The sequence below is a fragment of the Gopherus evgoodei genome, chromosome 5 (genome assembly GCF_007399415.2).
Source record: "Gopherus evgoodei ecotype Sinaloan lineage chromosome 5, rGopEvg1_v1.p, whole genome shotgun sequence".
In the NCBI taxonomy this organism is placed as follows: Eukaryota; Metazoa; Chordata; order Testudines; family Testudinidae; genus Gopherus; species Gopherus evgoodei.
This window is the reverse complement of record NC_044326.1, coordinates 133610554-133628103: the sequence shown is the minus strand read 5'-3', so window position 1 is coordinate 133628103 and position 17550 is coordinate 133610554. Positions and strand designations below refer to the sequence as shown.

At 43.9% G+C, this 17550-nt stretch overlaps 1 protein-coding gene across 1 annotated transcript; it reads right to left on the bottom strand.

Moving 5' to 3' along the window:
* Window positions 1-5093: 5093 nt before the first annotated feature.
* On the bottom strand, window positions 5094-16086 carry EPGN (epithelial mitogen). The gene is made up of 5 exons (XM_030564253.1): window positions 16050-16086; window positions 15421-15510; window positions 7636-7753; window positions 6710-6862; window positions 5094-5962 (listed from the first exon to the last, which is right to left on the bottom strand). The coding sequence occupies exons 1-5, from the start codon at window positions 16084-16086 to the stop codon at window positions 5911-5913; spliced, it is 450 nt and encodes a 149-aa protein (XP_030420113.1). The 3' UTR covers window positions 5094-5910.
* Window positions 16087-17550: the final 1464 nt, after the last annotated feature.

Sequence of the window (17550 nt, the reverse complement as noted above, 5' to 3'; positions counted from 1 at the left end):
ATGACTTTTTACACTGAACTCTTAGTGAGCAATCCCTTTTTAAACCTGGGTTGGGAAGGAGTCCCAAATGATTTACTTAGTACAATAGGGACCTCTACAGGTGTCTTCCTCTTGATATCAACAAGGACAATAACATGCTGGGAGTGGGATGTTACCAAACAGAGAAATGCAACCACAAAAAAGGGACGCTGTGAACACAGGGGACAGATGAAGTTCAGAGCTCTCAGATCCATACCAGCCTTGCGGAGCATAGGACTGTATCTCTACTGCATACTGGTAACGTTACTAACCTGTGCATAAACAATGAAGAGTCCGGTGAAACCTTAAAGACTAACAGATTTATTTGGGCATAAGCTTTTCTGAGTAAAAAACCCACTTCAGATGCATGGAGTGAAAATCACAGATACAGGCATGGATATACTGGCACATGAAGAGAAGGGAGTTACCTCACAAGTGGAGAACCAGTGATGACAAGGCCAATTCAGTCAGGGTGGATGTGATCCACTCCCTATAATTGATGAGAAGGTGTCAATAACAAGAGAGGGAAAATTGCTTTTATAGTGAGCCAGCCACTCCCAGTCCCTATTCAAGCCCAAATTAATGGTGTTAAGTTTGCAAATGAATTGCAGCTCTGCAGTTTCTGTTTGAAGTCTGTGTTTGAAGTTTTTTTGCTGAAGGATGGCTACTTTTAAATCTGTTATTGAATGTCCAGGGGGATGGAAGAATTCTCCTACTGGCTTTTGTATGTTATCATTCCTGATGTCTGATTTGTGTCCATTTATCCTTTTGCGTAGAGACTGTTTGGTTTGGCCAATGTACATGGCAGAGGGGCATTGCTGGCACAGGCTGGCATATATCACATTAGTAGATGTGCAGCTGAATGAGCCCCTGCTGGTCTGGCTGGTATGGTTGGGTCCTATGATGGTGTTGCTAGAGTAGATATGGGGACAGAGAAGGCAATGAGGTTTGTTATAGGGACTGGTACCTGGGTTAGTGTTTCTGTGGTGTGGTGTGTAGTTGCTGGTGAGAATTTGCTTCAGACTGGGGGCTGTCTGTTAGTGAGGACTGGCCTGCCTCCCAAGGTCTGTGAGAGTAGGGGATCGTTTACCAGGATGGGTTGTAGATCGTTGATGATGCCCTGGAGAGGTTTAACTGAGGGCTGCACGTGATGGCCAGTGGTGTTCTGTTATTTTCCTTGGGCCTGTCCTGATTTCAAAGAGAAACTACAGAGCTACAATTCATTTGCGAACTTAACATCATTAATTTGGGCTTGAATAGGGACTGGGAATGGCTGGCTCACTACAAAAGCAATTTTCCCTCTCTTGGTATTGACACGTCCTCCTCAATTATTGGGAGTGGACCACATCCACCCTGACTGAATTGGCCTTCAACATTGATTCTCCACTTTTAAGGTAACTCTCTTCTCTTCATATGCCAATATATATTTATTCCTGTATCGCTAATTTTCACTCCATGCATCAGAAGAAGTGGATTTTTTACCCACGAAAGCTTATGCCCAAATAAATCTGTTACTCTTTAAGGTGCCACCAGACTCCTTATTTTTTGTGTGGTTACAGACTAACATGGCTACTACCCCTCTACTACTTCTAACCTGTGCATGCTACTTGGCCAAGACCAGGATTAGTGAAATATAACAAATTACTGCTCTGTTTTTTTCCCGTCACTACTTTTTTATGCATACTTATTAGGGGCTAACCCAGCCATCCTAACTCACTACATGTAGCTCCTTTCTGTGGGAGCGGCCCTTGAAATCAATGGAACTACTCGAGGAGCAGGGTTCTATTCAAGGGGAGTAAGGGTGGAATAATCCAGCCATCAGGTTATTTAGCTAGACCGCTCAAATGATAATTTTGGCATATCCTTCCAATTTGTCATGACATTTCCCTGGGAATGGTCACACAGACAAATACCAAGTTTGAACGTGATGATGCAGACTTCATATGTATATTAAAAAAAGGTATTTGCTCATGGTCTTCCAACACAGTTTGCCCTTGAGAGCGATAGCCTGTTTCCTTCTTACCCCTTCTCTTCTGCCTTTTGTGAACTACTGTGAGTGCGTAATACAACTATTTTACCGTAATTACACTAAGAAACTCACTATCAGTGGAAAAGAAGGATGGTCCAGTAGGTAGGGCACCAGCCAAGGACTCAGGAGATCTGGGTTCAATTCTTGGCTCTGCTAGAGACTCCCTGTGGGACCTTGGCACCTCTGGAGCCCTTTTAAAAAAGTGGCATCACATGAGCTCTCCTCCAGTCATCTGGTACAGAGGCTGATTTAAATGATAGGTTACAAAGCACAGTTAGTAGTTCTGCAATTTCACATTTGAGTTCTTTCAGAACTCTTGGGTGAACACCATCTGGTCCTGGTGAATTATTACTGTTTAATTTATCAATTTGTTCAAAAACCTCCTCTAATGACACCTCAGTCTGCAACCTTCCAAGGAAACAAAGGAATGTGGAGTGACCATCGCTACCAGGCACATGTGTTAGAACTCCAGTGCGCTGGGCATGCCTTTCCGAGAAAGGCAAGCTTCCCCAGAGGGAGGCTAGAGGAATAAAGCTAATCCTCTTGACTCCTAAACTAAGCTAATTTAACTAACAAGCAAACTATCTAAAACTAAACTAGCAATGAGGCAAAAAAACTTTTAGCCAAGGCACGCTCAAGGTATGATGCTCTTAAGCACCATCTCAAGCCAACATGGTCAAGAAGGAGCTGAGGGTGTTTCATCTGAGCAGCCCTACATAATCTCGGTGCTTGGCACAAGGCTGCGTAGGGAGAATGAGAGGGCTGAATGGACACTGCTAATGGAAATCTGCATGTGCACCTAAAGTGGGGCATCCAGAGGGAGACACTTCTCGGAAAAGAACCTGCGGAGGCTGTTCAGGAAGTTAGGCTAATTAGGTAGCAACATAGAGCATGAGCCCAAAAGCAGCTGGCACTCCCCAAAGAACTAGTCGCAAAGGCCCAGCATGGCTGACTCCACAAAGGAATCTCTTGCAGCATGGACTTCCTTAGTGGTGTCACGGAGTCAGCTGCTCAGCCAGTACCTAGTGTGACACATTTGTCTCCAGTGCCTCAGAGGCACAGGGAGCCTGGTGCGATACCTTGGGTTAGCAGTGACAACCCCCTTTCTCCCCCATTGGCTGCATCTCGGGAGCAATCTGTACATCATCCCCTCCACCAATCACCTTCACCTGTGTCACCGACACCAGATGTGGGCCAGGTCAGTGTCCCTGTCCAGTCGCCCAAGTCACAGCACTTGATTGGCGAGGGTGCGATCTCTGGAGGCCTCAAAGTCACCCACTGAAAGGGCAGTGGAGAAATAAAGCAGGGGCACTGCCTCTCTCCTTCTCTGCTCTTTCCCTTTTCATTTCCCTTTTCTTTCTGTCTCAGATTCGCTTATACGATCCATGTCTAACCTGCAACACTTGTCTGGTGTTTCTTTTACTGATCTTTTCCTCCACCAGCAGAAGCCTCAGATGTTCTTCCTAGGCAGCCTCTCCAGTGCTGCCCTGGCACCGGAGAGGAACCTGGAAGAGAGCCTAACAATTTAGGTGTGCCCTGATCATGCCTCCATTTCAGGCCACACAATCTGCTTAGCCATCTCCCTGCCCTGTTTGCTCATACGCTACTCGATATTCACAAAACACAAGAATCAGGTGTGCACATCTTTAGGCACCCTGTGTTCCTTGACGACTCTTTGAAAATTAATTATGCACTCTGTAAAGTACTTGGCCACTTAGCCAAGTCAGCTGCTCACCCCAATGGGCTTCGGAAATTGCAGCCAGGATGTTAAAACAAACAAAACTACGTCTCTCTGTGTAAACCTTTTAAGGTTATAAGTTGCCGATGTTCATACCCACAAAATATGTGCCCTTCAAACAACTCATTAATGTATGTCTATATTCTAGCACACAGCAATTCTGTGCACAGACGGAATCACGTGCAATCTGCATAATGTATGTGCACATAAAGATAATTGCTGGGTAAAGAGACACACAAAAAATCTGAAGTCTTCCTCCTTTGACCCATTAGACACATGAGAAAAGGTCGAACCCACTGTCTCCAGGCTGAGCATAAGTTTCTAACAGGTGCCTAAGTGAAGCACCTGACCAAATGATTTAATCATTGCAGGCCAGATTTTGCTCTCATTACAAATGCATTAAGCCAAAGGAAGTTGATTCAAGCTGATGAATTTACTCTGAGCGGAACAATTGAGAAAGAAGAAATTGTAAAAGTGTAGAAGAAAGAAGTCAAGATAATGTAATGGAACTGGGCTTATTTAGTCTGCAGAAGAGAAGAGTGAGGGGGGATTTGATAGCAGCCTTCAGGGGTTCCAAAGAGGATGGATCTAAACTGTTCTCAGTGGTACCAGATGACAGAACAAGGAGCAATGGTCTCAAGTTGCAGTGAGGGAGGTCTAGGTTGGATATTAGGAAAAATGTTTTCACTAGGAGGGTGGTGAATCACTGGAATGGGTTACCTAGGGAGGTGGTGGAATCTCCTTCCTTAGATGTTTTTAAGGCCCGGTTTGACAAAGCCCTGGCTGGGATGATTTAGTTGGTGTTGATCCTGCTTTGAGCAGGGGGCTGGACTAGATGACCTCCTGAGGTCTCTTCCAACCCTAATCTTCTATGATTAACTAGATAGCTAGAGAGTTTAATGAGGTTGACCTTGAGAAAAAGGAAAACCAACGTACCTTAAGGAATGCTCACTTCAAAACCTAGAGGAAATGGATGGTAATGCACCTAAGGTCAGCTCCTTGCCCATACATCCTTGCCATTGTATTCATTGTACATTGGCACTTCTAATCAAGCAGGGCATGTCATACTAGAGGACTTAGGGTCCAGTTTAAAAGGGGAAATGTGCATGTTGACCTATCTTACATATTTCGTTTTGAGCATTTCACTTCTTACTAATGACATTATATAAAAAAAAACATGACACACATCACTTGGAAAAAGTGAATACACATAACAAGAGAGCCCGATTTTCAAAAGACAAATGAGGTCCCCAAATTAGCCCTTACACAGTTAGGCACTGTTTCCCCAGGGGTGTCTAAATGCAGCTAAAATCTGGATCCACAATGTGCAGCACCTGAAACAAAAACTCTTCTGAGCAATGTTGAAAATGATCAGCATCAGTATTCCAAAACTCTCAGTTAGAAGCTGCAAAGTTTTTCAGGAGCCACTGTCCTCTGAATCTATTTTATTTCCCTATCTCAAGAACAAATCTCCCCATCTGAAGACATCTTGTGGGTGAGAAGATGAAAAAGAAAGCACATAATATTAATCTGGCAGGTTGGAGCTAGGCATATTTCCTTTACCCATTTCTTGTTTAAATGGTGATATACTACAAGTTCCATGAGCGTGAAGCCAGCTGGGTAGAACTGTATTAACGAGTCCTTATAACGAAATAGCAAGTACAGTCTTGTTCCTCTTGTCCAGCAGTGCATATCACTGGGCAGGAAGATGCCTGACTGACAAGTCTGGGAGTGTGGGGAGCTACTACATGATGTACTGGAAGATCAAGGCTGTCCAGATGAACACTTTCATTGTCCATGTGAGCCTTACTCTTCTCAAAATGTCATTAGCCCTTTGTCCTCTAAGATCTCAGGGACTGCTCTCATTCTCAATGTTATTTTTCCAAAATCATCTGATCTTTATTCTTCTTCATTTTAATGATATCTTTTTTCAGTCTCCCATTTCCCAGTGCAAAGCCTTGGCCGCCTTTATCCACTGTGGCAATAGAAGCATATTGCATTTAACCCACTTGAGAGATCCGCCGTATTCACGTCAGCCCAGGCCCATACTATAGGCCATTGGGAAACCAGAGATGGGCTAGACTGACTACTTGCCTTTGGCAGCGTGTGAACTCCATTCTTTGCCTCAGAGTGTTGAGAGACACATCGTCGTCTTCCTCCATACAGAATGCCCTTGCCTGTTGAACAATCAAGGCTTGAAGTTACCAAAAGCAGCTAAGAGAAGTCAGATCTCCACTCAAAAACAAATGAACCATAGTCGGACAATGGGAAAGGATCCTCGGCCATGTCAATCCACTCAAATAAGTCCCCCAACAACCTTTATTAAAGCAACGAAAGCTTTTATCAAAATGAGTGAAGCCAGTCAGTTCTACAGGCGCGCTAGCTGTGCACCGGTTATTTGATTTCCACTGTCTCCGGTTATCAGTGGCGCCTGCTAGTATTTTGTTGGCACTGGTAGTTCTTTCAAGTAGGAACCTCCTGTAATTTATAGGAAAATCGGTAAGCATCCTATGTCAGTTCTTCACAACGCTGTCTCCCCGGTTCAGACTTTGTACGGTGATTTCAACTTTCTGCACCTAAAATGGATAGCCAATTTGTGAATTTAATCACGCGACAGAACAGTAATGATGTAAACCGAGCCAAATCCTACTTGCCTAAGTCACGTGAGCAGTCCCCACGAACTCAGCGCTCGTGGGCAGCTTCAGAATAATTTGACATGTTACCGATGCAGAAATAGAGGCACAGTGCAGTTCAGTTACTTGTCTAAGATCCCGCAATAAGCGAGTGACAGACCCAGGAACAGATTCCTTAGCCCTCTGCTCTATCCACTCAGACTAATATAATGCTCTTGCTTTCAGGTATTCTGAACAGTTTAGAAATTCACATAACAATTTTCATGCCCCGGAAAACACCTTTTTCCATACCTCTTTCTTACATAGCAATAGATTAGAGCGATGATCCCACTCAGTAACATTCCAGTGCCAATTCCCACTGCAATATAGTGCTCGTAAGAATTAAGCGCATACGAATTCAATGTCAAGTGTTCACATCTTTCGCCATTGTAACCTGTCAGGCACCTAAAAATACAAAAAAAAAAAAAATCCACAAGAGTATTCAGAAAATCTTAACTTGAAACTGGAAGATACCTATTACCTTTGATTCATTTTAAACACTTTGCAATTAAAATGTGGAAGGGAAATAACTGGGGTGGGCAGATTCTATTTTGCAGTCAGAAACCCGTATGTCAGAAAGCTGCTGGATGCCTTGCGCTGCGAATGCCCCAAGAGAGGGTGCAGTGAGAGAACACTGTGTTCTGCTGATACCTAGCTGTTGTAATGACCATCGGGCCCACAGGCAGCCAAGAATAGTTCTAGAAAGCCCTGAAGTACGTCAGGGCCGGATTTGATGCAGAACCACTCCCAGAAGCAGGGAGATCCTGCTAGCTCCTTTGTGGCCCCTGCCCAACAGTCAAGGAGCACAGCTGTAAATTTAACCCTTTGGCTTCAGATTGCAGCCTGATGCTGCAGTTCTGAGAGCAGAATGTGTCAAAAGCAGCTTCCAAGCACTTCATCTTCTGCTTTAGCTTCTCCAGTAAGCTTTAATTACCCAGAGTATGATGTTGTCACAGCTCCATTGTGTTGTTAATAAAGAACCTGAACTTGCATGGTGCCTAATTTGAAGGATGTCCATGTTGCACTGGTTTCAGTGGAACTACTTAGATGATAAACCTATGCCTGCATACAGATCAAATTGCAGGTCAGGATAAATGTTATGTGTAACATACACAGGAAACAAATATAAACTCGTCTACTTCTCCAAGAGTGTCTATTTAAACATTCAATGTATTCACCTGCATATGGGTTTCTTGAGTTCACTATGAAAAGCACAGAGGCCATTAATACAATAACTGTCGTGTTCTTCAAGACAGGATTGCATAAACTTCAGAGCAATAGGTTCCTCTGGGTAGTCTATTGAGAAAGACGTAGGAGAGGAGGAAAAGTTACATTTGAAGAAATAAAATTGTCTGAAAACAATAATCATGTCATTTTTAAAAGTAAGATCATTTACAAGAGAAAACCCCATTACACACACGTTGAAGGTGATGTAAAATTTGCTGACCAATAGCGACACTGCGAGCTAAAACAGAATGAAGACGCTGGACACCTTAGCATGGAGTTTTTCAAATACCAGTTTTAAATCAATGATTTCCTCTCAATAAATGTGCAGAAGTTTAATGAATATGCTGGATTCATTCCAAGTTAACGTCAGCATAACCCAGCCTGAAACCCAGCAGGATAGGAGCACAGAGGATTAGCAGGATTGTTGTTAGCCACTGCTTCTGAATCTGGCCTAATGTGATTAATTTTTAATCAAAAGGACAAAACACCATTGCTTTCAGGCAGCTTGCCCTTAGTTTGTTCCCAACACTGGCAGCTAATTGTTTTATGTAAATGGCACAAATCAGGACCATTCTTCAGGATTGTGGCTAGATCACTATTTGTTGATAGAAAGAGCCAGAGGCCAACAGTAATGGGTCGCGGGATGGGGGAGTGTGGTGGGGCAAAGGAAGGGAGGATGTCAAAGGCTTGCTAGTCGGACGAAGTATTTGTCTGAACAGGTCTCCTGGCTGCAGGAGTTATTGATTGGGTGGAGCAGCCAATCAATGCCTGTTATTTCGGGGAATTGTTTTAGACATAGCCGAGTGAGTTCTAACCTGAATATTTCACAACACTGGTTTTCAGTCATGACCGCAAGAAAAGAAAAACACACTCAGGACAAGAACAACACCGCTTCCAAGTCACTGAAGTCTGGTATTGGTCTTTTGTCAAGCAGAAAGCTTCCCTCTGAGTACGTGCTGAAACAGTGCTCCACCAGGGCACTCATGTACTCTAGGTTGTTGGAGGTGCCGTCAGAGATGTAAGCCCAACGTTCTGTCCTGACCACTTGTGGTCACTGATGATCTTATGACACATTTCTCAAGAGTGACGTTATTAATCCCCCATTTCCTGACCAAATTCCAATCAGAGTGATTCCATTCTGCCTTACTACATTCCCCCGTGCTCTCAGCTGGGTGAGCGCTTCCTCTTTTCATCCTAGTCCAAACAGTTCCAGGTGGCTCTTGTGTGCCAACGTATTGTAAACCACTTTTGTCTGATGCGTCAAGTGATGCTGGCATATAGAGGGGCTGATTCTGTCACCATTATTCAGGCTGAGCAGCAGCTCCCTAAGAGAGTAGTCCCACTGCCATCCAAGATACCATTATGCTGAGTGAGAGGGACTGGAGATTGCGTCAATCATGTACCTCTTTGAGACTGGATGCGAACTCACCCTTCAGTTAACAGGATGAGTTAATCAGAAGCCCCTCCACCATCACCCCTGCACCAAAGACAAAAGGGGGTTGTGAACCTGTCCAGGAGTTTGGAGTGAGTGGGTGGGGGAGAGCTTTGCTGAGAGACGGAGAGTGGACCAGATGGCACACAGAGAGGCAGGCAGATGCAAAGAGCAAGCCAGCCAAGCAGTAGCCAGAGAGTACAGTAGGGTTGCCACCCGTCTGGGTTTTGCCTGGACAACCCAGTTTTTGGCTTCGGTGTCTGGGTGCCATTTAGGATTGCCAGGTGCCTAGTTTTTGACTGGAAAGTCTGGTTGAAAAAGACCTGGCAGCGCCCAGTCAGATGTACCAACTGGACACCAAAAATCCAGTTACCGCAGGGAAGGAGGTGGCGCGAGGTCATTAACCCACACCAGTCCCTGCTCAGCTGGGGCTGCCTCCTACCTGCTGGCAGGCTCCTTGTCAGGCTGCAACAGTTCCTATTCCAGCCCTGGAGCAAGGGGGGCCCAGCTGGGGAGGGAGGAAGGTGGAGACGATCCAGGAGCTACAGGAGGAGGCAGGAAGAGGAGTGAGGGATTGGGGCAGGACCTTGGGGAGAAGAGGGAGAAAAGGGGGCAAGGCCTCAGGAGTCCCGTTACCAGCAATTAGAAAGGTGACAACCCTAGAGTACACTGTCACCTTGGAAAAAGCTACAGAGAGTATTTTTGGATCTGTTGGCTAAAGAGGCTTGGAGCTGTAAGGTAAGACGTCATTTCTTGCGCTCACTCAGAGACACAGGACTTTGTACATTCTTTGTAAACAAAACTGCATCAGATAAATTCCTGATATCACCAATTTCATCTCCCAGCTGAACATCCCCAGAGCTCCAAACTGCAGCTCAGGTCAAAAAGAGGCAAAGAGTACAACTCAGCCTGTGTATTGGTAGCAGCATCAAGCCTCAGGGTTGTTAAGTACTTTGGTATTTTAGAGGCTGAAAGGCCCTATAGACATTTATGTAATGTATAGCTCTTAATGTCTAACATAGGAGTTATGTGCTTGATATAACTCTTTACCACTCGTGTAATTCCTTCTCAATAAACTGCTGTGCATTGAAAATAATGACTGTGGACCTTTTTCACTGGTATAACAGTAATCTGCTCCGCCAGGAGCCAGTAAAGATACATTTCAGGGGTAGTAGCACCCCCTGTTGTCAACCCTGGGGAGGTAGGATTATTCTGCTAAATATTTCACGTAAAGCCATGGTATAATGGTTAAAATAAAATAAAAATATATCATTAAAATTTGCTAATCTACATAGAAAAAAGCACAAAATCTCCCACTGTCAGAATAAAACTGTAATATTTTCACTCTGCATAAAAAAACCTTCCTGGTTTTCTATGGAAGTACCATAGCAAGTTGCCAAAAGGTGGCAGCATTCCATTTTCACAGGATGAAAGTACTAAACAGCTGTATCAGACCTCATTGTTATTCTAAATGCATTTAAAACAGGAACGAAAACAGGCCTAGAAAATGTTTTGAGACAAAGTTTGGAGAGAAAAATCTTGTAATTCAAGGGCCCAGTCCTACAGTATTTTCTCATACACATAGACACACACGCACACACACTCACACACACACAGCCCCCGCTAACATCGGTGGGAGTTTTGTCTAAGGGCTGCAAGCTCAGATATCAAATCCAGACCCCAAAATTAAAAGTGCTAAATACTGTAACTCTACAATTTAAGAGGAATTACATTCAAATGAATTATAAAATCAGAAACAAAAAGAAAAACATTTTTTCTAATCACATACGGAGACAATTCTACTAACTTAAATATTGTATTATCCACCTACACACCGGATAAGCTGTTTAAAGAGCACCTAGTGACGCTGACCTTTGCAAAGCATTTTGTGATCTATCAACGAAAAGCATCATCTAAGAGCCAGATATTAGTTCCCATTTGCCCTTTAAGTCATGTGAAGAAAATACGCAGTATAAGCATGCATATAGATGGATGTTTGCCACATGCAAGTCATACAAAGGTGAATTTGACCTGATCTGACATGAAATCAAAATAATGGATAACTGAAGGACTGGTCATGACAAAACTGACAAATTTTACAGTTTGACACAAAATGACAGAGCTGTTATAAAAGAAAAACTAAGTGTATATGCTATATAGTTACCATATGTACCAGCACACACACAGAGTCCACGTATGCATGTGCATCCACATTCAAAATATCCAAAAAATATTGCGAGTGCCAGAGGTAGATTTGTATAAACTACAAATGCCCAGACTGCAATGCACTTAATAGAAATTGCATCAGACAGAGATCCGTCGTTTCTTCTGCATTAACTTTGATGCATATTGCCCCATTTTTGAGCAGGTGAGAACTAATCATCCCCATGGGATGCAGGTAAATGCGTCAAAGAACTTATCTGACCGCAAGCATGACAGCTGATCCATCAGGGGGCTATTTGGAGTAGGCTGTGCAAAACAGACCAGGAGTTGGCTGGTGGGTCTGCACAGGTTCTTTTCTTTGCATTTTGAGAGTACATTCACCCTCAGTTCCTCGCACTCAGCTGATGACGATGAGTATGTAGATTTTCATCCGTGATCCAGCTCATCTAAGTCTCTCCCAGTTTTGTTCCACTCTAAGTAAAACAAGACCCTTCCTATTTCCCCAATTCCTTCCTGATGATTAGGGAGCTGGAGCACATGACCTATGAGGAGAGTCTGAGGGAACTGGGATTGTTTAGTCTGAAGAAGAGAAGAATGAGGGGGGGATTTGACCGCTGCTTTCAACTACCTGAAAGGGGGTTCCAAAGAGGCTAGATCTAGACTGTTCTCAGTGGTACCCAAAGAAAGAACAAGGAGTAATGGTCTCAAGTTGTAGTGGGGGAGGTTTAGTTTGGATATTAGGAAAAACTTTTTCACTAGGAGGGTGGTGAAGCACTGGAATGGGTTACCTAGGGAGGTGCTGGAATCTCCATCCTTAGAGGTTTTTAAGGTCAGGCTTGACAAAGCCCTGGATGGGATGATTTAGTTGGGCATTTCTCCTGCTTTGAGCAGGGGGTTGGACTAGATGATCTCCTGAGGTCCCTTCCAACCCTGATATTCTATGATTCTAACATTGGAAAACGTCCCCCTTAGGCAGGAAGAAATTCTCATATTCCCTGTCAACTTCCAGTCAGCTGCCAGCCCAGCCTCCTGTCTCTCCATGTTGCTTCTTTCCTCTCGCTGACCTTGCCACTCAAGGTGAACCAACAGCCCCTAATTTTTGAAGTTGAGGATGACTGCATACGACATGCAGACTAAGGAAGGTTCCTGGCTGATGGGTGTGGGACTCAGCTCACTCTTGCCTGGATCCACAATCCCACAGGATAGTGCCATTTCCGACCTGGCATTTGCCTGGGAGTTAATTAATTTCCTAAGGGTTTGTTATTAACATGATTTAATTATGAGCTTCCTTACTTCAGTGTTAAATGACTGTTCCACCTGTCTAGAAATGGAAGCTGCAAGAATGGAGTGAAGGGATGTGGCCAGTTTCACACAAGAGTCTTTAAACACTTCCTTCCACCCCGAAGTCCAGTCTTCTAACTCTTAAAGGGTTACTGTTTTTAAAAGCAGAGGACTCTGATGAAGTGGGTTATATCCCACGAAAGCTTATGCCCAAATAAATTTGTTAGTCTCTAAGGTGCCACAAGTACTTCTCGTTGTTTTTGCTGATACAGGCTAACACAGCTACAGCTCTGATACTTATATCTGCAAACCCCAAGTGTGCAATTGCATGCCTGTATTTGTGAGTAATTGTTAAAGCCACCATCTCGCTGACTGCAAATATCCATTTTATATCCTTAACGACAGCAAGTGCACATTGAGGAGGTACAGCTGCCCACGTGGCTTTGTTCATGCAAGTGAACCTCTCATTTGTGAAAATCTGGCCCATAATAAATTCCCTCTCTCTAGTACAACCAGTATTTCAGACAGCAAGGCTAGTCAATGAATCACAGCATAAATGTCTACAGCCATGTGACACCAAACAGCATCATTTTTTATTCTTTATCCAATGCTGGAAGAACACCCATGTCACAGAGAAACACTCTAGGCCAGATCATGGGCTCCATCTACATCAGGGGTGGGCAAAGTGCGGCCCGCCAGCCATTTTAATCTGGCCCTTGAGTGCCTGTTGGGGAGTGGGGTCTGGGGCTTGCCCTACTCTGGTGCTCTGCTGGGGAGCAGGGTTGGGGGCCACTTCACGTGGCTCCCGGAAGCAGCAGCATGGCTCCCCTCCAGCTCCTACGCATACGGGCAGCCAGGAGGAGGGAAATGCGGCCAATGGGATCTGCAGGAGTGGGTCCTGTGGATGAGGCAGCGTGCATATCTGCCTGGTTACGCCTCTGCGTAGGAACTGCAGAAGGGACAAGCCACTGCTTCTAGAAGCTGCTTGAGGTAAGCACCGTCTGGAGCCTGCACCCCTGGGCCACAGCCCGATCCCCTTCCCGCTCTCCAAACCCCTTGGTCCCATCCTGGGCACCCTCCTACACCCCAAACTTCTCAGCCCCAGCCCCACACCAGCCCCCAATCCCCTGCCCCCTCCCACACCCTGAACTCTTCATTTCTGGCCCCACCCAGAGCCCGCACCCCCAACCAGATACCTCACCCTCCCACACCCGAATCCCAATTTTGTAAGCATTCATGGCCCGCCATACAATTTCTATTCTCAAATGTGGCCCTTGGGCCAAAAAGTGTGCCCACCCCGATCTACATTGATAAAGGAAAGTACTGCACTTAAAAGCAGACCAAAAATTATTATGAATTTCTGTCAATACTACTTCTTGCATACTGCGATGGCTCTCATGTGACTATGACTGAGACTAGTCGACAGGATCAGTATTTTGACTCTTTGTGGATGATGGGGGGAAAGGAAAGCTTATAGATTGACTAAAAAGCTACTTGAAAGCCTTTAGATGATCTAGCATTAATTGAATGCATATGTCGATTTAAAAACTAAAAACAAATACATCTTAAAAACAGAATAGTTAAAAATCCATTCCTCCTTTACTTACCTGCCAAGTCCTGAGTTCAAGATTCTTCATTTCCCTAACAACAAGTACACTGCTACCTTGATATAATGCCATCTGACATAACATGAATTTGGATATAATGCGGTAAAGCAGTGCTCCGGGGGCGGCGGGGCTGCACACTCCGGTGGATCAAAGCAAGTTCAATATAACACGGTTTCACCTATAATGCGATGAGATTTTTTGGCTCCCAAGGACTGCGTTATATCGAGGTAGAGGTGTACTGTCATTACATTGCTAATACCTATGGCAGCATCAAGAATGCAGCCTGCAGGAAAAACACAAAGCTCTGTACTCAGATCCTAGCAACCTTTCAAGTTTACCTTTAAGCAGACATATATTGAAGAGAAACAAGAAAAAGAACAAAAGGACACCATCAACATCAGTTGCAGTGGTTTTGGCAATCAAAGACTGTAGTGCAACAAATAAAGAAGCTGTCCAATAGCAGCAATGGGAATCATTAGTTTTAATCTATTCGGGTATCAGCTGCATTCTCACTTGATGTACATGACAATTCAGATTTAAGAAATAGCTGCTGATACCTAGAAAATGAATAATGGTTCACGCTGGCAGAAGAGACCTTCAGAAAGTGCACAGACTCTACAGTACCTGGTTATTACATACTTAACCCCCCACCTCCAAACCTGCATAACTTGGGATAAGTATCAACAGAGGGGAAATTATTATTTGTAGCGACCTCGCCACTGCCAGTCACTACAAAAAATAATTTCGTCTCTGTTGATATTCACACCTTCTTGTCAACTCTGGGAATGGGCCACATCCACTTTGATTGAATTGGCCTCCTTACACTACAAAAAGTAATTGTCCCTCTGTTGATATTCACCCCTTCTCAACTGTTGGGAACTGGCCTCGTTAGCACTGACAACTCCACTTGTTAAGGCAACTCCCCTCTTTTCATGTGCTGTATATTTATACCTGCTTACTGCATTTTCCACTCCATGCATCCGATGAAGTGGGTTATATCCCACGAAAGCTTATGCCTAAATAAATTTTAGTCTCTAAGGTGCCACAAGGACTCCTTGTTTTTACTGATACAGACTAACAAGGCTACCCCTCTGAAACTAATAGAGAAATGATCGCAGTACAATAAACGCTACCATTTGACTAAATGACAGTCACGTTAAGAGTAGTTATCAATTCAGGTACACTCAGCAGATAGGATTTTTTTTCAGTTTACAAATGTTTATTTGAGACAATACAGAGCAGAGCAGAAATACCTTCTGTGTTGTTTTTTGCCCAGCTATTCCTTCGGTCTGTGGTTAGTGACGAAACAGTAATAGCTGCCTCTTCACCCAGCGCTACCATTGCTGTATAATGCAAACAACAGTGGCTTTAGCAGGAAAACACTTTTGCATGAAGCTTATTTCATCTGTACAAATGTGTCCAGTTAAATGGACTGCTGAATGACTGAACTTAAATAATGAGGATTTCTTTTGATTACATTCTTGCCTCTTTGAATTCCTTTTGTCACAACTTAGTTATGACCGTGGGGAACAGAAAATGAGCTACGGTTTGTGTAGTCTCAGAATACATTCCCATGCTGTTATAAATCCCATTGTAATGACTTGATATTGTATACAATACAGTTCACTAGAACATGCTATATAAGGCATATCTGCTGATAGATAGATTCTCTTAAAAATGATTTGAAATGAAATCATCTCTATCCAAATTCAGTGAAGTCAGAAACTATTGAAACTAATTTTGTTTCTGAATTCCTTTGAGCTTTCTGGATTTTTTCCCCCCACTGCTTATTACAGAAAATATGAGTGAACGTTTCTTAAAAAATGTATAAATACAAAACCTTATGTTTATAAGACACTGATAAAAACCCCAGAAAACCTACCTCTTAGCAAAATATATATTAGCATTCCAAGTGCCATATCTAGCAGCAGATTAATAGAGTTTTCTTCTCTTCCAGACAGCTGGGTTGTTCTGCTTACCTGTGCTCATGTTTCTTCCTTGCACTTATATACCGTGAAGCGTCACCTGCTGTTCTGACCAATCAGGAAAAAACAAAAAAAAAAGTGCATCTGGCAACAACCTAAAGCCTCAGGGCAACCACACATTCATTTAGGAAACTACCATTATCCAGCAATCTGTTCGGGTTCTCTTTTGAAATGCCCGTTTCCTATCACCTGTAGGCATAATTGTGCATGCAAGGACACTTTTTTATGGGGAAACCTGGTATTTGTCAAAGCAGAGTAACAAGATGCAGTGAAGCAAAAGTCAGTGAAACTAGACATATGCACTACTTACAAATGAGAGATATTTTCTGTGTGGCGTGTACTTTTTGGAGCTTATATTATTCCTAGAGAGGAAGAACTGGCCAATGGTTAAGGCACTAGCTGAGAATTTAGAAGACACAGACCTCACTGAAGCTGATGGGTATGCTAGCCACCTCTCATTCAGGCTACAAGGGAACAATGAAATGTCTCTTTGTTTAGTGATAGCTGAAACAATGGGAGACCACCACCCAAGGTACTGGCTGCATAAAGGCCTGGGCAGAGGCTTAGCCATGCATGCCAAGGGGTTTCCTTAGAATGGATTGAAGATGCAGGGATTGGGGCATTCTTTGGTTGGAGCTATGCGGGTGAGAAGCAGAAAACCTGGGAAAAGCCAGAGAAGAACTAGTAGCATGGCTGTGAAAGGAAACCAAGAGAGCTTCTCTTTGGGCAGAAAGCTGGACATGGAAATTGCAAGGAAGAAAACTGACTCTTCTTGTTTCTATTGTGTGCAGGGAAACAGGATGCTGTTTACATTCTTTGTAAATAAACAGGGTTGCACTGACAAATATAGCTCACTCCTATCACTCATTGCTCTTTCTAATGGAAACAATCCTGCAAGGCCCTCCATATCGGTTAACAGCTCAGGCCAAAGGGGCACCAAGAGCCACACAGGTACCTAAGAAGATACTTGAAAGATAGTACAACATCAGTTACATTTCTATTAGTGTTTACAATTGGACTGATCCCTCCCAGGGTCACTAATTTAATCAGCGGTTCCTGATCCAGCAAAGCACTTGTACATGCAAGTAGTCCCATTGCCCTAACTCTCACACATTGTTATGCTCACAGAACATAAGCAGCGACTTCCACTTTCACTTTCTCAATAGAGAGGTAGAGGTAGGGACGAACATTTCACAATGTAAGGGCTGGTCTACACTGAGGGGAGGGGGGGAATCGAACTAAGATGTGCAACTTCAGCTACGCTATTCGCATAGCTGAAGTTGAAGTATCTTAGTTTGATTTATCTGGCCGTCCTCACGGCGAGTGGACTGCTGCAGTTCCACTGTCGACTCCATTTACTCCTCCTGCCGAGTGGAGTACGGGCATCAATTCACGGAT